Source organism: Phocoena sinus, chromosome 13 (assembly GCF_008692025.1).
Source record: "Phocoena sinus isolate mPhoSin1 chromosome 13, mPhoSin1.pri, whole genome shotgun sequence".
Lineage (NCBI taxonomy): Eukaryota > Metazoa > Chordata > Mammalia > Artiodactyla > Phocoenidae > Phocoena > Phocoena sinus.
Genome location: NC_045775.1, coordinates 52,466,346 through 52,488,693, shown reverse-complemented (window position 1 = coordinate 52,488,693; position 22,348 = coordinate 52,466,346). Strand labels below are relative to the sequence as shown.

At 38.6% G+C, this 22,348-nt stretch overlaps 1 protein-coding gene across 2 annotated transcripts; it reads left to right on the top strand.

Moving 5' to 3' along the window:
• Nucleotides 1-7,617: 7,617 nt before the first annotated feature.
• Nucleotides 7,618-21,892, top strand: CCT4 (chaperonin containing TCP1 subunit 4). 2 transcript variants are annotated; one of them, XM_032653112.1, is made up of 15 exons: nucleotides 7,675-7,688; nucleotides 7,837-7,888; nucleotides 11,845-11,897; nucleotides 12,376-12,465; nucleotides 13,411-13,519; nucleotides 14,164-14,306; nucleotides 15,597-15,718; nucleotides 16,068-16,200; nucleotides 17,206-17,345; nucleotides 18,377-18,473; nucleotides 18,556-18,666; nucleotides 18,757-18,887; nucleotides 19,029-19,263; nucleotides 21,334-21,447; nucleotides 21,681-21,892. In XM_032653112.1, exons 3-15 carry the CDS (start codon nucleotides 11,886-11,888, stop codon nucleotides 21,693-21,695), a joined length of 1,452 nt encoding a protein of 483 aa, XP_032509003.1. In that variant the 5' UTR covers nucleotides 7,675-7,688; nucleotides 7,837-7,888; nucleotides 11,845-11,885; the 3' UTR covers nucleotides 21,696-21,892. The 2 variants fall into 2 exon arrangements, with proteins under 2 accessions (XP_032509002.1, XP_032509003.1); XM_032653111.1 differs by having other exon boundaries at nucleotides 7,618-7,888.
• Nucleotides 21,893-22,348: the final 456 nt, after the last annotated feature.

Here is a 22,348-nt window from a genome sequence, read left to right as displayed (position 1 = left end):
AAGGAAAATACCCTGAGCCTTGGCTCAAAGGAAATTATAAGCATCTAACTAGCGGCCCTTCTGCTAAACAGGTTTCCTTTTCATTGTGGTCAGATAGGTTCCCATTCTAAGTCTCATTAAGCAACTAGTCGCTTCCCCTATTAAACTGCTCCTATTATGGCTTACAGGCTGTTTGGTCTCAGGCCAGCAATACATGTTTTTATAAGATTTTCCAGCTCTGCAAAATGTTAAAATTTAAAATGTGAACTGAAATAATGTGGAAATACAGGGGCCCCTAAGTTTTGCAATAAACTCTCCTTGCTCCCTGTCTCTCCTCTGCCTTTTCCAGTTCTACTTTAATCTCCATTCACTCTCCACTCAACAGATATTGGTTGAGAGCTTTGTGCCAATCATTCTGCTAGGCTCCCGGGGATACAGAATGAATAAGACACTCTGCTCTAAAATCTTACATTCTGGTAAAGGAAAATAATATGTAAATGAAGGGTAGCAGAATATGCCACCCCAAAATATACCACGTTGGCATAAGGATTCTTTTGAGCTGAAGGCAACTGAGAATAAGCAGATACAAGGAAAGCTCACAGCCCTTCTCCTATTCACCTAAAAACAGGACATACATTTTCAAAGGTGTCCCTCCTTCCCTGTCTACCAGAAAGTACAAAAACCAATCCCAGAAGACAACTTTAGACCCTTATCAATGGAGAATGCACCGACTTAAATCTGCGATAACTTACTCTTGTTTACCATGCTTTTCCCTGTCATCTCTCCATAAATGAGCTCCTGGACATGGTCCTTTCCTTTGTCTTTGGCTGAAGATGGTAATATAAACAGGTGTTCTAAGCCACTGCTTTGAGTTACTCATTTTTCCCTGGGTATGTCACATGTATACATGAGGTATACACGTTAATAAACCTCTGTTTTTCTCATTAATCTGTCTTTTGATACAGGGGTCCCAGCCAGAACAGAAAAGTGGAAGGGAAAATTAATTTTTCCTCCTCTGTATCAATAAATTATTTAAATGCAATGAACTAAGGGTTGTTACTACTTAGTGCCTAGAAGTAGCTATCAGAATTGGTGGAGAAAGAAAGAAAATAATTATTAACTCAGTTTGAATCAGTCAAAGAAAGGCTTAATGTGAATAGCCAGGTATGTTGCGGGTGAAATAGCACATCCCTATACATGCAAGCACAAAACATAGTGGTGTGTTGAGGTACACTAGGAACCCAATAGTGTAATGGTAGGATTCAGGACACACTACCCCAAAATATGGCATCTTGGCACACTGAATATTTAAAGGAACCTGAGAAATGACAGGTGCAAGGATTCTCTGACTTCCCCCTTCTCCCTGAAGCAGGTCATAAGACCCTCATGTGAGAGGTACCCTCCCTATACCCAGAGCATTCTTACTTCCAAAGACAGAGAGAAGAACAGGCTTTACTAAGTTTTCCCAGTTGATTACCCTTAGCTCATATCCTTTTGTCCCGTCACATTTTCCCACAACTTTCCACTCTTCATCAAATCACAGCAACACTCAGTTTTAACCACTTCTTCAAAGTCTTAATTTCCTTATCAAGGCTCTCCTGCCACATAAAACTTACATTAAATAAATCTGTATGCTTTTCTCTTGTTATCTATCTTTTGTTACAGAGCCCCAGCCAAGCACCTAGAAGGGTAGAAAGAAAAAGATATAGCTTCCGCCCCTACAGTAGCAAAGTGGAACCAGGATCCCAGGATAATAAACCTGGAAAGATAGACAGGGCCTCGGTCATAGAGATGGAAATTTCCATGTAATGCTGATTTTTATATCTGGTCCTTGAAGAGTCACTGAAAGGTTTTAAGCAGAAGAGTAATAACAAGATCAGATTTGAGCTTTGTGGTAGTGGTGTGGCAATGAACTTAAGGAGCAAAGGAGGCCAAAAGCTAGACTATCACTAGTAATCAAATTGATGATGATGTGGGTCTGATCTAAGGGAGCTGCACTTAGGATGGAGAATATGAGATGGATTTTTGACATAAAGGAGGTAAAATTAGCAGAGTTTGGATGAGGGGAGAGGGAAAGGAATGAATCCCAGGTTTCTGGTTTAGGTGACAGAGTAGATGATGGTTCAGAGCATACGGGTGCTCATTTATTTGTGGGCTACCTCTCTATGTATCTTGTGTGGTATTTTATCCTTTAATGAGCTGTGTTAATCAAGATAACTATCACAGCAAGCATTTGGAATGAAACTGCCACAGAACAAAACTCTCATTCTGCATTTTAAAGTATTTTTAATTCAAATTCAGACTCAAAGATTTAAATGGGATTGAATTTAGAAAGATGGAAAATACATGGAGAAATCTAGTCTTGTTTTCTTTTTGAACAGCTAAACATTTTAAAAAAACATTTTCTCATGGAAAATTTCAAACACATAAAAAGTAAAAACAATAGTATAATGAGCTCCCATGTCCCCATCACCAACTTCAATGAATACCAACACACTGCCTATCTTGTTTCCTTTCTACTCCCATCCACTTCACCCTTCTCTTTTATTTGGAAAATCCCAGATATCATAGCAGTTTATCTGTAAATATTTCAGTATGCTTCTCTTAAAAGATAAAAGCTCTTAAAATAACCATAATACATTTTTCCATATTCTAATTAAAAAAATACTTTCTTAATAATCAATCATTGAATATCAATCAGTATTCAAATTTCTGATAGTCTTACAAACTTCATATTTTTTAACTGTTTGTCTGAATATTTAAGTAGTTGATTAGCCAGCCAAATGCAATTACCTATAGGTTCCCCTTCCAACTTCATTGTTTTTTGTTTTCATTTTCTTGCAATTCATTTGTAGGTCATTTGTCCTACTGAGTTTCCCACAATTTAGATTTTATTGATTATACCCTCATGGTATCATTTTTTTAAAATATATTCTTCTATCCTTGTATGTCCTACAAATCTGTAAATTAGTAGTTAGATCTAGGAACTTTATTAGACTCAGGTTCAGCTTGTTTCGTGTTCCATCAGGAGGTATCTAGTGTCTGCTGCCTCTCTTTTTGTGTTGTGTCCCTCCACACCCTAGACCTCCAAAATAACAGTCATCAATTTTGTCCACAAATTTGCAACTTCTATGACTCTGGATAGTACTACAATAATTAAATATTAGTTCATTTCTGTTTTTAGATAGGACATCTGGTTACTTGTTTACTTATAATAGATCACAAAACTTCTAAGTTTTCCAGCACCCCCCTTTGGTTTTTCCTTCTCCCATTTTCAGATAGAAATCTTATAAGTGGGAGGGTTAGAAAGTAATAAAAATGTGAACTAGAAACCTTTCAGAGAAAATTAGAAAAATCAAAATGTATTTAAGGAAAACAGGCCCCTGCTTCATGTTAACATATTGCAAGCCAACTTTTAAAAAGAATGATGCAAACAATACGGTTTAGGAAAACAGAGCTTAATGGTGGTCTCAACAACATAAACTGATTCGGAAGAGAAGAAATATGGATAATAAAAATAACAATTAAAAATTGTCTTTGAGATGGAGTGAAAACCTAAGAGAAAAGTTAAACACATTCCTGCCTCCTTTTCCAATCCAAAATGGTGCCTGGCTTGGTCTTATTATTGAGGGCTTAGCACATGGTTCAGCATCCATCCTAGAGAGGAGAACCCTCAATTGGATGGTTGGCCAAATATTATCGTTTTATAAAAACTGTTTTACAAATCATTAGAGAACTTCTATAAGGCTACTGTTATTGCCAACATTCCCACATATGTCTTAACTATGCTTGGATCTGATACAATAGGAATTTTTCCAACATGTCTATCCTTCACTAGCAACAGTGCTTTGTATCTATAAAGTATCCTACAAAAGTTGTATGTTTTAATACTTATTGAAATTCCATTCTTAAAGAGAATTAGTGTACACCAATACTTTTAAGCAATCAAATGTTCAGCATTATTGCTTAATCCTAGGAAGAAAAATAATTCCAATATCAGTTGTCACAGAAAAAGAATATGTATTTATAACTTGAAACCTCTCAGCTAATTAAAGCAATTGTCATACCTATGGAGACTGTCCCCAAAAGCCAATAATGGCATCTTCCAAATTCTGCTTTGTCCTTTCTGGCTGACAGGTCTATTCCTCACACTAATAAAACTAGTAGTTTAATAAGCCTTTAGAAACCATCTAATTCAACCCTCCTATTTAAAGATGAGGAAAATGAGACCCAAAGAACTTAAATGACTCACCCAAGATTACACAGCTAATACGTAGCAGAAGTGGAACTCAAGCCAGAACTTTGAGCCCCCAAATTAATGCTATTTCCATCATCATCACACTTGTTTCCATCATACTACCCCAGTTGTTTTAACAAATAATCATAGCATGTTTGTGGGCTGCATAGAAGTAATCTGCTCCTTTAAAGAGAAATCAGCCCTAGATTTACGGATCTCAGAGCACCTAAGAAGCTTCATCTTCTACGGCCAGTAACCTGAGTGAGTGTAAAAGCTCCTAAAGATCACAGGATTAAGTACTATGAACAATTGTCCTTGAACTTATCCCAGGCATCCATCATTTTATGGATGCTAAGTAACTATTTGTGAACAAATATCGAAAGAACCTCACCTGCGTTATTTTCATATTAAAATATAGAAGTAAAAAAAGCCCAGCAGTTTAGCTCATGACCTCTGAAGTCGTTGCTCTATTGGAATACTTCTTCCATCTATTTACAGGTTTACCTTGGGCTTCAGTTCTCTCTGTGCTTCGTTCCCTTATCTCCTACCAAAAGAGATAGACACCTACTTCATAGGATTGTTGAGAGTATTAAATGAGATGAAACGTGTAAAAGGCTTAGCACTGCAACTAGCACATAACTGAACTAAATGATTGTTATGAAAATGTTCAGGCTCCCTAAGAGTCAGTGGCTATGTTATGCAGGAGAAAATACTGTAAAACTAAAGCACCGTACTAACTGGACAGGCAGTCCTGATTTGGTAGGCAATCACAGGTGCAAAACTTTTAAGATTCTCTGGTATTTAACCAGTGTATATTTAAATTTCTAACTACCACCTAGTATCAATCAATATTCAACAACCAACTCCAACATCTAAATCAAAGAAAAGCAGTCACAAGGAAACAAAAGCAAAAATAAACAAATGGGACCTAATTAAACTTAAAAACTTTTTTGCACAGCAAAGGAAACCATTGACAAAATGAAAAGATCTATTGAACGGAAGAAAATATTTGCAAATGATATGATATGACCAATATGGGGTTAATATCAAAAATTATAATATAAATGGCTGATACAATTCAGTACCAAAAAAAAAAAGGAACCCAATTAAAAAATGGGCTGAAGACCTGAATAGAGGACATTCTTCTTGTGAAAAGATGCTCAACATCGCAAATCATCAGAGAAATGCAAATCAAAACCACAATGAGGGCTTCCCTGGCGGCACAGTGGTTGAGAGTCCGCCTGCCAATGCAGGAGATACGGGTTCGTGCCCCGGTCTGGGAAGATCCCACACGCCGCGGAGCGGCTGGACCCGTGAGCCATGGCCGCTGAGCCTAGGCGTCCGGAGCCTGTGCTCCGAAACGGGAGAGGCCACAACAGTAAGAGGCCCGCGTACCGCAAAAAAAACCCCAAAAAAACCCACAATGAGGTATCACCTCACACCTGTCAGAACGGCTAGCATCAAAAAGAACACAAATATTGGCAGGCATGTTGGTGGGAATGTAAATTGGTGCAGCCACTGTGGAAGGCTGCATTGAGGTTTCTCAAAAGAATAGAACTACCACATGACTCAGCAATTCCATTTCTCCGCATGTATCTGAAGAAAATGAAAACACTAATTCCAAAAGATACATGCACCCCAATGTTCATAGCAGCATTATTTACATTAGTCAAGATATCGGGCTTCCCTGGTGGAACAGTGCTTAAGAATCTGCCTGCCAATGCAGGGGACACAGGTTCTATCCCTGGTCCAGGAAGATCCCACATGCCGCGGAGCAAACAACGTGCGCCACAACTACTGAGTCTGTGCTCTAGAGCCCATGAGCCACAACTACGGACGCCCAGAAGCCCATGCACCTAGAGCCCGTGCTCCGCAACAAGAGAAGCCACTGCAATGGAAGCCGGCGCACCGCAATGAAGAGTAGCCCCAGCTCCCGCAACTAGAGAAAGCCCGCGTGGAGCAACGAAGACCCAACATAGCCCAAAAAAATGAAATAAAATAAATGTTCTTAAATATATATATATATATATATATATATATATATATATATGGAAGCAACGTAAGTGTCCATCAACAGATGAATGGATTAAGAAGATGTGGTATATACACACAATGGAATACTACCCAGCCATAGAAAGAATGAAATTCTGCCATCTGCAACAACATGCATTGGACCTAGAGGATATTATGCTAAGTAAAATGAGTCAGAGAAAGACAAATACTGTATGTTATCATTTATATGTGGAATCTAAAAATTGAAACAAATGAATGAATATAACAAGAAAAACAGACTCACAGATACATAATTTAAAAAAACTAGTGGGCTTCCCTGGTGGCGCAGTGGTTGAGAATCTCCCTGCCAATGCAGGGGACACGGGTTTGAATCCTGGTCTGGGAAGATCCCACATGCCGCGGAGCAACTAGGCCCGTGAGCCACAACTACTGAGCCTGAGCGTCTGGAGCCTGTGCTACTCAACAAAAGAGGCCGCGATAGTGAGAGGCCCGCGCACCGCGAAGAGTGGCCCCCGCTTGCTGCAACTAGAGAAAGCCCTCGCACAGAAACGAAGACCCAACACAGCCAAAAATAAATAAATAAATAAATATTTAAAAAAACAAACAAAAAAAACTAGTGTTTACCAGTGGAGACAGGGAAGGGTGGGAGAGGCAAAACAGGGATAGGGGATTAAGAGGCAGAAGCTAGGACATATAAGATAAATAAGCTACAGGGATATATGTATTGTACAGTCCAGGAAATATAGTCAATATTTTATAGTTTTTTTTTTTTTTTTTTTTGTCTGTGCCACACGGCTTGCAGGTTCTCAGTTCCCAGAATAGGGATGTAACCCGTGCCCCCTCAAGTGGAAGCACTGCGTCCTAACCATTGGAACACCAGGGAATTCCCTATAATAACTTTAAACGGAGTACAATCCATGAAAAATTTTAATCACTGAGTTGTACACCTGAGACTAATACAATGTTGTAAATCAACTATACCTCAATTAAAACAAGAAAGGGGGGGAAAGAAGTCACCCCTTCCAACCTCTCTTCCAACTCGCTTTCAAAATATATAAAACTGAATAAAATACACGTCTACCGCCAGTAAAAACCGACTCAGCCCTGCCCCACCCACCCAGGAGTAACTCCCGGCTGCTACAACACCTAGCGGACAGGTCCAGCTTGAGTTAACAGAAGGGACCTCAGGGCCAAGGAGATGAGATGTCCCAACTCCAGCCTTTTCAATCGCAGGTTATCCTTTTTGCCTCCCAGGAGCCCGCCCACCACCCACTGGGCCGCAGGCCAACAGCTCCCAACAGCCCCAAGATCCGCGGCGCGAACCCCGCACCCGGCATGCAGCGGGCAGCCTTCTACGTCACGGCGGCGCCGGGCCTCCAAGGAGGCCCCTTTCCCCGCCTCCTCCTCCCGGCGCCGGCGTAGTTTTCCGGAAGCTTCGAGAAGACGGTGGGCGCTTACCGTTAGTCCCGGGCCAGCCGGAATCCGCGTCCATCCGCCCTCCCAGAGCTCACGCAGACCCGTCCAAGCTTGCCATGCCGGAAAACATAGTCCCCCGGAGCGGGCCGCACGGCGGGGCTGCCGGCGGCCGCGGGAAGAGCGCTTATCAGGACCGCGATAAGCCGGCCCAGATCCGCTTCAGCAACATCTCCGCGGCCAAAGGTATCGCTGCCCGGCCTAAGCCGTGGCCCTCCGGGCTTAGCTGTGCATTCTCACTCCCAGTCTTGGATGGGCATGATTCGTTTTCTCTTCCTTCGGATGATCCCCTGTGGGCCTCCCATAGAATAAGCTCAGTGCAGGGATCCTCCTGTCTGTTCTCTGCCCATGATTTCCGACCCCGAGTATGGAGGCCTTTGGACTTGCCCTATTCTGCGTCTTAGACGCCCATAGTTTTTCTTGCCAGGCCGTGCTGCATTCATTCATCCTATTTAAGAAAGGGGCCGAGGCCCGCATGCAGCGGTCCACTGGTAGAATGTTTGAACAATACTTTTCAGTTTTCTTGTTCTTATTAAAAAGCTTCTTTCGGTACAGCTATTGAAACGAATTCGGGTAAACTCTCTGCGCCTTAGATTGGGGCGGGGCCCATTGTACTGGGATGTGGGGAACCAACCGACCCATCTTGTTTGAGAATAATTATGAGGCCGCATTGTGCTTTGATGTCCTCTCTGCACGTGCAACGAGCAAATAGAGAACAGTTTGGCCTTTGGTGGAATTTAAGAAGTCCTGGATTTCATTCAGTTACGTTACTTCGTGGCTTTGTGACCTTTAACCAAGGTTTCCTTACTTATAAAATCGGGGAGGGAAAGTTGCCCTTTTTTTCAAAAAGGGAGTTGTGAGGATTAAGATAAGTCGGGTTGAGGTGGAAGAGTCTGGAAGGAAAAGTGAGAACAAATGCTTAGAGATCTTGCCGTTATGTGTATTTGCTACAGTGAGTATTTCATTCGGGTTAGAGCATAAGGTGCATGAAGAAATGAGAGGTGAGATCGGAAAGGTAAAGTCGGTCCGAATCTGGAAGGGCCTGGTGTCTTGGAAAGGGTTTTAAAACAACTCGCGCAGCTACAGATTGTTCTTCAGTGTAGTGAGATAGTACCTAACTTGGAGGGTTGCTGTGAGGATTAAATGAGAAAGCATATGAAGAGCCAGATGTATATAAAGTACAGCCTTACAAATATTTGAGGTTATTTGTCTAGGTGACTGAGGGTGTGATGCTGCTGCTGAAAGAAGCAGGTGCGCTGAAGGGAGGATGGTGGAAGAAGAAAGAATAGGTTCTCGTTTGAGCCTAAATGAGTTGAGGAGGTCAGAATGACCAGATGGGTAAATTTAGGAGTCATTTGGAAGTTCAAGAGAGAATATTTACCTGGAAATAAAAGTTGGTGGGGGGCTTCCCTGGTGGCGCAGTGGTTGAGAGTCCGCCTGCCGATGCAGGGGACACGGGTTCGTGCCCCGGTCTGGGAAGATCCCACATGCCGCGGAGCGGCTGGGCCCGTGAGCCATGGCCGCTGAGCCTGCGCGTCCGGAGCCTGTCCTCCGCAACGGGAGAGGCCACAACAGTGAGAGGCCCGCGTAACGCATAAAAAAAAAAAAAAAAAAAAAAAAAAAAAAAAAGTTGGTGGATAGTTATCTAGGGAGCATAGTTGAAACTTAGATTTATTACATTAGAAACAAGATGTTAGATAAATTCTGGGGCTGTTGGAGGGGGGTGGGCAAGAATGCTATATAATATGGTAGATTTTCAACGAACAAGGAGGATACAAGATGGGACGTTTACTTTGGTAGCTTTTGAAACATCAGTGCACAGAGAATTAAAACTGGTCGAGGGAGGTATGCATATAGGAAGAAAAGGCCATCTATTTACCTATAAACATGACCCTTACATCTTAAGTGAGGAGAGCTTGTGGAACTAAGGGCCACTCGTAGTCTGTCCAAGTCAGGCAAAACCCTACAAACTGGTTGAGAAAAGCTTTTGCCAGATGCATCTTTAGCATAATTCATGGAGCCAGTTTTTTATTTTGCTAATAACCAAAAAGTATATTAAGTACCATTGGTTGATGATATCAAAACCACACACACAAAAGTAGTAGTGGTCGTTTAGTACTATTCAGCACAAGTCATTTAACATATAATTGTGTACTACAGTGTGTTAAACTTCAAACACTTTCAGAGAGGTAATCAGTCTAGAACTTTTTTATTTTTTGCACAATGTGTGTCTTTCTGGAGTCTTCACATAGATGAATATAAGGACGCATTCTTAAAATGAATTGGTCTGCTTGTAGAATTGTGGCCATGTGGGTCCGCTAAAATCACCTGCAAGGGTAAGGATGGCTGAATAATTAGGAAATGCAGCCCCAAATTATGAAATAATTAAGTAGAATATAATTCTTAAACTATACCAAATATTTTCTCTTACCCTCTTTAAGATTATGTATTTTTTAAATTATTACTATTATTTTTTGTTTTGGATGCATTAGGCCTTCGTTGCTGTGCGCAGGCTTTTCTGGCTTTTCTCTAGTTGCAGCGAGCCAGGGCTACTCGTCATTGCATTGCGCAGGCTTCTCATTGCGGTGGCTTGTCTTTGTTGCAGAGCACGAGCTCTAGGCACGCGGGCTTCAGTAGTTGCGGTGAGCAGGCTCTAGGGTGTGTGGGCTTCAGTTGTTGTGGCGCACGGGCTTAGTTGCTCCGCGGCATGTGGGATCTTCCTGGACCAGGGATAGAACCCATTTACCCTGCATTGGCAGGTGGATTCTTTACCACTGCACCACCAGGGAAGTCCAGATTATGCATTGTTTACACAATGAAGGGGAAGCATTATGCTAGTTGTGGAGTATACAAAAATAGGGCACTATCTTAGCCCTTTGTATATGGGGTGAAATGGTATATGAGAAAGGGGAAGGCAGACTTTCCTGGTGGCGCAGTGGTTAAGAATCCACCTGCCAGTGCAGGGGACATGGGTTGAATCCCTGGTCTGGGAAGATCCCACGTGCTGCGGAGCAACTAAGCCTGTGTGCCACAGCTACTGAGCCCGCGTACCTAGAGCCCATGTGCCGCAACAAAGAGAAGGCACCACAACAAGAAGCCCGCGCACCACAACAAAGTGTGGCCCCCGCTTGCCACAACTAGAGAACCCCACGCGCAGCGATGAAAACCCAAAGTAGCCAAAAATAAATAAAATTAAATCTTTTTTTTAAAAAGGGTGGGGAGATTTAATCGTTTGTCCTGGACCTGTCGCAGTAAAGGGGATCAAGTACATCAATTACAATTTCTCTTAGAAAATAATAAGTGGATCAATAAAATAGAAACATGCTCATGGACACGTAATAAGAAGAATGGAGTGGTAGACTATATATCCAGAGATGGTTCATAACATAGTAATGATGTCTAAAGACTGATTTTAGGGGCTTCCCTGATGGTCCAGTGGTTAAGATTCTGTGCTCCCACTGCAGGGAGCGCAGGTTCAATCCCTGCTCAGACAACTAAGATCTGCATGCCACACGGTGTGGCCAAAAGTTTTTAAATAAATAAAAATTTTTAAAAATACTATGATTTTAGATTTGGTTTTTTAGTTAAGGTTTTGAGGTTTTGTTTTTTTGTGGGGTTTTTGTTTGATTCGGTTTTGGGTTCAAAGAGGGTTTTTGTTACTGTTTTTTAAACTGTGGTCCATCCATATACCAGCTTCACATTAGTAAACAAAAGTCTTTGCCCTCAGAAATTATACTATAGTTGGGAGAGACAGAGTAAACAAATAAGCAAATTATATAGTTGTCCTATTATCGCGGCTTGTTTTAAGGAATGGAGAAAATAATATAGTCCTCATTCAGAGCGCATAAGTAGGTTATACCATTTTGATACTTAAAGGAAGATTAGGTGAACCCTCAAAATTTATTTTACCACATGCAGAGTACAAGTGCTATGTATAGTGATTTTAACAACAAAAAGTGAAGCGTCGTACAATTAAAGGAGTAAAAAAATTACTCTGTTTTCAGTAGATTATTATTAGACATTGAATTTTCTTCAGTGAACATGGTGAATTGTCCACCATATTCTAATAAGTCCAAAATGATTATTTGAGGGTAGAAATGCTCTTTAAAGGGTCTTGATTTATTTTTTTCTTCTGTTTACAGCCGTTGCTGATGCTATTAGAACAAGCCTTGGACCGAAAGGAATGGATAAAATGGTGAAAGGCTCAATCATTCATTACTTACTGAGTGCTGCTGTTCATACTGCAAGCGCTCTATAGAGGGTTAAGATGTGCTGTTTAAAAAGTAAAGTGTTAGAAAGGCTTTGAGAGTTCAGAAAGGGATAGATTACTTTGGGATGAATGGGACCTAACTATAATTCATATTTTATTTATGATAATGATTCTTTATAATATCGTTTCTATCCCTTTTTTGGTGTCTCAGTTCCTTCACTTTTATGTAGGAAAAAACCCAGCTGTTTCATTTGCAAAGCTGGACTATTACTGTGTTTTCTTAAATCATTATACCAATGTAAGGGAAAACAATTTGAAGTTAAGCACTATGCAAACATAAGTTAACTTCTGTACAAGAAGTGTTCAAATTAGTAGAGCTTTTAGGATTTCACATCAATACTGGATGAAGAAAACAAAATTTTTGAAATATATAACTTTCTTTTAAAAAAACCAAACTTTGTAGATTCAAGATGGAAAAGGTGATGTGACCATTACAAATGATGGTGCCACCATTCTGAAACAAATGCAGGTGTTACATCCAGCAGCCAGAATGGTAAGTATAATTTTTAGGTGAGGGTTTTGTGGGGGTTTTTTAAGTGTATTGTTTGATATTGGTAAACAGTTAAATTTTTCTTATTTGATCACATGATATTGCTTAAAACATGGTGAAAATTTTTCCTTTTATATGCTAAACAGGCATATTTTTAGGATACATTGTATGTCTAGCATTATATTCTCCATTGCAAGTTGTAATAAAACATGACTGTCCTTGTCTTTGTTCACAGCAGTGTGCCACACATATGAGGAAGGGAGAAAAACATGAAATTGTACAAATTATTAGTTCAATGGGTATTAACTGAAAGAGAGCAAAATCATTTTAATTGTTTGCAAAATAAATCTTGTGTTTAAACTTGCACTGACATTTATTTTTAAAAACAGTTTCTAATTCAACTACAGATCATAATAGTGATTGCAGTGTCAAGTGAGAAGTCACCATTTCAGCAAAAACAAATTCCTTAGAAGTTCCTATCTGTTAAAAAGTCTCTTTTACTTAGTTAAAGATGACTGAAAATGAATCAGATTATGCTTCATGCAGGATCAGTTTAGATAAACTTGGCCAGGGATTTCAAACTGACAATATTCTCTCATCTGAATGCTGCATTTCATAGCTTCTGAGTCTACAGGGTACCCATAGTTCTCTTAAGTACTGGGAAGAAAAAATTTACAACCCTTAGTCTGAACTGGAAATCATAATATAGCTTGTTAGAAAGTATGTAAGTAGAATTTTGCATGCCACAACTGTATAGGTCGTCATTTTTAAATGAGACCAAGGTGGACAGCGAATCAGAAGTCAAGTATATTGAATCTTACAGTTTTGATAATAATCAAATTCTATATGTGAACCTCATGGTGAAGGTCATTGATGTTATATTTGAATTAGATGTTACTGGGTTCTCATAGTTCTCATTGAGCAATTTGGCATGTTCTGTTCACTTAGCTGGTGGAGCTTTCTAAGGCTCAGGATATAGAAGCAGGAGATGGCACGACATCAGTGGTCATTATTGCTGGCTCTCTCTTAGATTCCTGTACCAAGCTTCTTCAGAAAGGTGGGTAGAACATAGGACATGCTTTATTACTGAATAAAGGCAAAAAAATATTAAGTAATATGAGATTTACAATTTAATTTGGAGCAGAATTTTTTAAGCAGGAATTTTTAGATTAAATTTTGGTACATTTACCATATGAATTAGAAATTTTTTTCTTTTTGCTTCTGGGTTTGGTTTTGGGGGGTGTTGTTTGTTCTTATTTGTTTTTGTTTTGGCTAGGTTTCCTTTTGAATGGAACTTGATAAAATTTTCCTTTTCAAAAATGACTGGTTGGTGGTGTACTAAACTTAAGATATAAATGAGAACTGTGATTTAGGAGAAAAAGTATGGGTTCCTGCTTTGGTAAATGGTGCCCAAATGTCATAGTGACTCACCAGTCACTTATTCTAATTATTATGTAGATTTGTAGAGTTTTGAAAAGTGAAAAATTGGTTTTAGTCTTAAATATCATAGGAGTATGTAATTGATCTATTCCAAATTAAATGGAAACTTAAAAAATATTAGACATATTAGTGGTTAAGGTTATTCAAACCATTATTATTTAAGATTAATTTAAAATTTATGACTACTTTGAAATTTTAATGAACAGAGAAATTTTAAGTTTATCTGTTACAATTAAATAACTCACCTTTCACAAATGGCAGGGATTCATCCCACCATCATTTCTGAGTCATTCCAGAAGGCTTTGGAAAAGGGTATTGAAATCTTGACTGACATGTCTCGACCTGTGGAACTGAGTGACAGAGAAACTTTGTTAAATAGTGCAGCCACTTCATTGAACTCAAAGGTGAGACAAGCACTATGGGATCATTGTAAAATTACAGTTTAAGGTTCATTAAGAAGCACAACTGTGATTTTTATTTTTATTTATTTATTTTGCGTTGGGTTGTCACTGCTGCCTGCTGGCTTTCTCTAGTTGCGGCGAGCAGGGGCTACTCTTCGTTGCAGTGCGTGGGCTTCTTATTACGTTGGCTTCTCTTGTTGAGGAGAGCGGGCTCTAGGCACGTAGGCTTCAATAGTTGCAGCACGTGGGCTCAGTTAACCACTGCGTCACCAGGGAAGTCCCTACACTGTGATTTTTGATGCTGTACAGTTCATAAATGTTAACTCAAGAGTGACTAGGTAGCTAATTTGTGTAACTGAATTAGTTCAAGTAAAATTTACTCCTTCAAGGCTTTCAGGTAAGTTGTAGTATCTTCATTTTACAGATGGGAAAAGAGGTCTAGTGAAGTTATATAACTTACCCAAGACCCACTAATAAGAGGTAGAGCTGTGATTTGAACCCAAGATAGGGCTGCCCATCATGGTCCATCTCTTACTAATATCTATGCTGCTTTTCTTACCAAACTTAAAGAAGTGATGTAAGTTTAAATTTCTTGGGAACTCATGTCACCTGTTTTCTGTTATGTTGTGTGTCACACCCCCACCCCGTTCTTTTTCCTTTCCATCAGCATTATTTATATATTAAGTGGAAAGCTAGATAGTATTAGTGATGTTAAGTAATATTATTGATAAATGTCCCCAGAACTAATATAGACAGAATATCATAGTGGTTACAAGCATTGGTCATAGAACCTAGACTGCTTGGGTTTAATGCTGGCTCCACTTAATTAAGCTGTTTCAGGTTTTTCATCTGAAGGTTGAATGAATATATGAATGTACAGTGCTAAAACCACTGCCTGACATATAATACATGCTCAATAAATGTTAACCATTAGCTATTTTTGTCAGCCCCTCAGTAATAGGGGTGCACATATATAACATCTGATCATAAATTCATTTTAGATAGGAAACCTCAGCAGAAAATTAACTTGTTCTTTTGGATTTCCTGTAGAATTACTAGTAATCTAGCCAGTCCTGACTACTATATTAATAAAAGAGGAACACAGGCATATGTTTTTATATGGTGACTGACAAACCTGAGTGGAAAAGACAGTTTATATGGAATGTTTTCTCATATGCTCTCCACCCCAGCCAAAAAAATGATTGAGATTACTTCTTGAATACCTTTATCATTAAAAAACTAGGACTTTTTGTGTTACGACACTGACTTTATTTTCTTTTTTAATAATTCTAGGTTGTCTCTCAATATTCAAGTCTCCTTTCTCCAATGACTGTAAATGCAGTGATGAAAGTGATTGACCCAGCCACAGCTACTAGTGTAGATCTTAGAGATGTTAAAATAGTTAAAAAACTTGGGTAAGCATCTCTAATTATAACTTTAATAAAAATTAATTTTGAAAGTAAACATAAGCTCTTGCCAAAAATAAATAAGTTAAATGAAAAGTACATAGGTGAAAGTCACATACATTTGGTTGTTTTGTTTTCATGACAACTTGTGTTAATGTGGGAATTTCAAGAATTTGTTTATATTCCCTGATGATGGCAGGGCAGTGGTGTGATTGGAGAGGTTCAGGAATGGGGCACTAATAAATGTGAGTGAGGCTGAAGCACATTTTATCAGACTGATGATTTTTAATCTGTTAGTAATCTATTAAACTTGAAGACTTCCGCTCCTTCATAACTATTTCGTTTTCTTTTTTCTTAGTGGGACAATTGATGACTGTGAGTTGGTGGAAGGTCTGGTTCTTACTCAAAAGGTGGCAAATTCTGGTATAACCAGGGTTGAAAAGGCTAAGATTGGGCTTATTCAGTTCTGCTTATCTGCTCCCAAAACAGATGTAAGTAAAACCAAATGAAATGATTCCTTAGGTGTTTGACTTTTTAATAATGAAATTTTTCTTTTTATAAAAATAGAAAATGCTGATACCAGTGATAAAAAGCAAGGATCTAAAAATAATTAGTAAAATTTAGATAAAAGTAGAAAATGTTGGATGCCACACACGATAAATCTATAATCTCAGTTGGCTATTTACTGAAATTGAGCATTCACTTCACAAATGAAGACAAATAATGATAGGGATGTCTATGAAACAATAAAAATAGGTTATGTGAAAGTGATAGTATAAATGGACTTTCCAGATTCTTTCTAGCTTTCTGAGAACAGAAACCTTTACCCATCCTTCCCTAGCAGACAGATCTTTTGTCTTTATGTTTGCACAATGGAACTTTAAAACCAGTTTATTACCCATACTCCGAAAACCACCATTTTTTATTATTCCCATATCTATCAGTCATAAGTACCATCCCCTGAAGGAGTGGTTGATCTTTGTCATCTCATTCAGGTTTGCTCTCATTTTAGATTGTGTTGGCATACAAGTTTCCTGTTGAGTCGTTTGTTTCCCAGATTTTAAGCCACATAAAAACGTTGTTTTGTAGGTCTTTGTATAACAGTATTTGTCCTTCGTAGTTCCTTTCAGCACACCAGTTTTTTTAACAATTCATAGAGTAAAAAGGTTGCAACTGAAATTATTGATATTTCAGTAATGCGTAAATTCATATGAAAAGAACTGACATTCATGAAATAGGATAATCATTCTTATGTTTTATGATCACCAAAAATGGACTTGTAAAAAATAAGACAGCAATTTGTATAGATGAAAGTAAAAAACCTGAGTTAAGTTTTGTGTATACTCCTTTTTCTGAATTTTTTCTGTGCGTGTCTATAATTTCTTGTATGATTTTGGTTGAATTTATACTATACATAATATTTTCATTCAAAGTCTCACTTTTTTGCTTAAGGACTCTTAAAATGCAAATTACTAATACGTCCTTTTCCTGAACAGATGGACAATCAAATAGTAGTTTCTGACTACGTCCAGATGGACCGAGTACTTCGAGAGGAGAGAGCCTATATTCTAAATTTAGTGAAGCAAATTAAGAAAACAGGATGTAATGTTCTTCTCATACAGAAGTCTATTCTAAGGTGTGGGGCTATTTATTTTGTTCACCTCTTAATGATAATTGATTTTGAATCCCTTCTAGCAATTTTTTAAGAAACATTCGAGGTGGGTAAACCACTAGAAATCTGGAATGAATCTGCATTTTAGGGTATTGTTGTATTCTGGTAAATGATCTAAAGTGAGTTCTCTTCCTGTTATGATCATTTAAATGTGGAATATATTATCCTTCTAGACCAAGATCCTCACTCTCAAGTAAAAACCTAACTTTAGTCTAAAATTAATTAGCTAGCTAAAATTTTAGAGGCATTTATTTAAAGGTCCATGCAATAGCTTGCCTTGAAATTTTAGAAGTTCTTTTGGAGGGAATGCTGGATAGTCCATGGATTGGAAGAATTCTCCAAAGTTTGAACTGATCCCTTTTTTGTTTGTTTTCAGTGTTTTCTTGTAATAGGTAGACACATTCTCATGTACTATATTAATATGTTATGCCAGAAAGTATTATGGATGCTCTTGATATAGAAACCTTGATGAAAAGTTGGAATACCTGGCTCTAAATACAAGTTATGTAATAGCTAGTAACCTTGAATAAACTGCTCTCAAAGCTCAGTGTGCTTATTTGGAAAACAAGGATAGTAATATCTGCCCTTCAGTATCAAGGGTTGTCAGGAGGATCATTGCAGGTAATTTGTGTAAAAGTGTATAAATTTGTGGAGTCTTGAATTACATCATACTTAATTTCTAAATTCATAAAGCATCGATTGTTAATTATCAGTTATACTTATTTAGTATTAAGAAAAATGATGACATAATGTTTATTGTGTGTTTTACAAATGGTGTCGTTGGGATATGTTTTAAATATTCATTCGAAATCTTATTTAAGAATTTTGAGGTCATAAACTTGGTAAGCTGTTTAAAGCATCTTCCTTCACAAATAATTTTTTAAATCATTGGCTATTTAAACAACAGTAAAATTACTAAAACCGTAAAAAAGGAGTTGAACAGCAAAGTTTTTTTCTAACCTAGTATTGACATAATCACTGATTTTGTATTTTAGAGATGCTCTTAGTGATCTTGCATTACATTTCCTGAACAAAATGAAGATTATGGTGGTTAAGGATATTGAAAGAGAAGACATTGAATTCATTTGTAAGGTAAAATATTCTTAGTATCTGTATGTGTGAAAATGTTCACTATTCAGACTTCTCAATTTGTGTATACCACTATTTTTCTCAGACTATTGGAACCAAACCAGTTGCTCATGTTGACCAGTTCACTGCTGACATGCTGGGATCGGCTGAGTTAGCTGAGGAGGTCAGCTTAAATGGTTCTGGCAAACTGATCAAGGTAACAATATTAAAATTAAGCTTCTATTTGCCTTTTTTTTTTATTTGTTTTAATCCTTCAAATACCTAATTAGGAGTTTGTTTACTAAAGATTACAGGCTGTGCAAGCCCTGGAAAAACAGTTACAATCGTTGTTCGTGGTTCTAACAAATTGGTGATTGAAGAAGCTGAGCGTTCCATTCATGATGCCCTATGTGTTATTCGCTGTTTAGTGAAGAAGAGGTAATATTAAATTACTGTGTAACATTTTGAACATAAAAACTTGGGTATTTTTATTATTAAGGTATAAATACTAAGTTATTACTTTTAAAAAATAGCTTTCTGTTGGATAAAATAAGCTAAAAATATATTTGTGAATTTCAGGGCTCTTATTGCAGGAGGTGGTGCTCCAGAAATAGAATTGGCCCTGCGGTTAACTGAATACTCACGGACATTGAGTGGTATGGAATCCTACTGCGTTCGTGCTTTTGCAGATGCTATGGAGGTCATTCCATCTACACTAGCTGAAAATGCTGGCCTGAATCCCATTTCTACAGTAACAGAACTAAGAAACAGGCATGCCCAAGGAGAAAAAACTACAGGCATTAATGTCCGAAAGGTAATAATTTAATCTTTAGTTACTGCAGAAAATGTTGATTATTATAAAATACTAAAAGCTTCATAATTGTCAAATGAAAGGCTTTGTAATTAAAAATAGAGTTAACCTTGGATTTAAGTATAAGACCTGCAGGTTAATTAATGTATGCCATCTAGTGAGAATGAAGATGATGCCTTAAGTGAGAAGTATTGTTCATTAAGTCTGCCAGCTAATGGTTGTACAATTTTTAACAAGTTACGTAGTCTGTGCTTCAGTTTTCTTGGTTGTAAAAACAGGGACTATTAATAGTTCCCTCATAGGCCTGTGAGGATTAAATGGATTACTAATTAGAAAGTTCTTACAAAGATGCCTGGTGTGTAGTCAACCATTGCTGCTGTTGTGAGCACCAGCCTAGTGTAGTTGTATAGGGTAAACACATAGAACAATAATAATTTCCCCTTTTGTATTAATGTTTTATGTCTCCTTTTATTGAGATGACAAATAATATGTAATGGAAAAAAATTGACAACCCAAGATGATATTTTTGGAATGGTTACAGAACTCAAAGGAGGGCACTACCTGGTTAGGGAAAGTTTCATGAAGCTGCAGCCTTGGTTGGTAGGGAATGAAAAAGTTTCAGATGGGGAAGCAGTGGTTTACAGGTAAGAGGGACCAAGAAGTTACTCATTTTGTCTAGAGCAGAGGTTATATGATGGTCATAGAGTGGACTTTAAGATTGGAAAGATCAGATAAAAGCTAGAATGAGGAGTCCTTTAAGTTGTTGAGACAGGCATGGGTGTTCGTGTTTTTTTGTGTTTTAATTCCAGTAGTTGGGAGCCACTAAAGTTTTTTTAACCAAGAGGCTAAGGTGCTGAAAAGAGTATTTTAAGGAGGGAAGAATGGGGAGATGGGTTCACCTGTTAGGACCATCACCAGTAATCCTAGGATAAAGGTGACTAGGATAGTGGCAGTAGGAATCTAAAAGTGGGAAGTGAGAATGACGTAAAAGCAGGGTGTAGAGCAGATATGGCCAAATTCAGAATTGGGAATCAGATAATTTAAAATCTTATAACTTTTTTCTTTAACTGAAATACAGTTGATTTATAATATTGTGATTCAGGTGTACAGCAAACAAATCTCATAATTTTTAATAATTATGATCATCTACGTAATTTTTGCCAGGATACTCTATTTTTTTATATTTTAATACATTTTTTTAAGATGTTGGGGGTAGGAGTTTATTTATTTATTTTTGCTGTGTTGGGTCTTCGTTTCTGTGCGAGGGCTTTCTCTAGTTGTGGCAAGTGGGGGCCACTCTTCATCGCGGTGCGCGGGCCTCTCACTATCATGGCCTCTCCTGTTGCGGAGCACAGGCTCCAGATGCGCAGGCTCAGTAGTTGTGGCTCACGGGCCCAGTTGCTCCGCGGCACGTGGGATCCTCCCAGACCAGGGCTTGAACCCGTGTCCCCTGCATTAGCAGGCAGATTCTCAACCACTGTGCCACCAGGGAAGCCCCTATTTTTTATTTATTTATTTTTGGCTGTGTTGGGTCTTCATTGCTGCACGTGGGCGTTCTCTAGTTGTGGCGAGTGAAGGCTATTCTTTGTTGCAGTGCGCAGGCTCATTGTGGTGGCTTTTCATTGCAGAGCATGGGCTCTAGGCGCGCGGGCCTGAGCAGTTGCAGCACATGGGCTCAGTAGTTGTGGCTCGCAGGCTCTAGAGCGCAGGCTCAGTAGTTGTAGTGCGCGGGCCAGCACGTGGGATCTTTCTGGACCAGGGATTGAACCCATGTCCCCGGCAATGGCAGGCAGATTCTTAACCACTGCGCCACCAGGGAAGGCCCTTTGCCAGGGTATTTTTAACTAAAAGATGCTTACAAGGAATTGTTTTGGAGTTAGGCTTGGAATTCAATTTTTCCAAATTTTAGTTGAAATACAAGCTACAGTGTAGAGAAGAGCTTAGTAGAGAGTATCTTACTCTTGACTAGACTAAGGGAAAACTAAGTTTGAGAGGCCTTGAGGTTTACTGGTAACTGTAGTTGGTGATATGGATCAGTTACAAACACTAATAGCAACTTGTACTGGTTTGCAGGGTGGTATTTCCAACATACTGGAGGAACTGGTTGTCCAGCCTCTGCTGGTTTCAGTCAGTGCACTGACTCTAGCAACTGAAACTGTCCGGAGCATTCTGAAAATTGATGATGTGGTAAGTATATACAGGTCGTGAATTTCCCTACAAGGTCAAAAAGGCATATTTTTGAAGAGTTGGGGTAGGGGGCAGTAAATGTTGTTAGTGTGCTAGTCTGGGTGAAAACAGTTCATACTTCTAGTCTTTTTTCACCTATAAAAATAGGGAGATTTGGATAACCACCTTAAACATCTTCCATCCTTAAAATTCTGTCCTTACAGGTTTTGAAATCTGAGTTTTTCTCTTCTCAGGTAAACAGTCGGTAACATGGATAACACTGGCTGACTGGCACCATCATGGCCACTAATAGCGCAGCTGGAGTGGAAGAGCACCTTGGCATTCCTTGTTGTTTGGAAGATTGTTTCCTTTATGAATTTCTGGGCCTGGTTTTCCAGCTGGCATTTGCTTCAAATTGTATTGACACAGTTTGATGAAAACATTAAAAATATGGTTTCAAAGGGCAGATTAATTGATTGTGCTCCTGCATTACCCCCACTGCCCTGCCCTCACAACCTCTGTTACCTCTGATCCTCTTGAGAAATCTGTATAGGAAGGGAAAGAAGACTTCGCACTTACCTGTTAACTTCCTTATGGGCTTAATCCTGGGTACTTTCAAGTTTTCTGTTAGTTTTTTAACAGAAGTATTGAGAAGGAAAAATGGCCCAGTATGCTCATCACCCTGATAAATCCCTGCTTACAATAATATATATGCTGATTGAAAAGTTAACAATACAGAAGAAAAGTGAAAAATGAAAGTCTTTCTCATGCTAATCCCTTTCTCCAAGAATAACCACTGTTGTGTTAATTGGGATTCCTTCTAAAAATAAAAATGTAGCAGATCTTACTTGTACAAGAAGGATTCATAACTAGTAAGTCTTTTTCCAGTGGTTTAAAACATCTTTATTGCCTCTACCCTGAT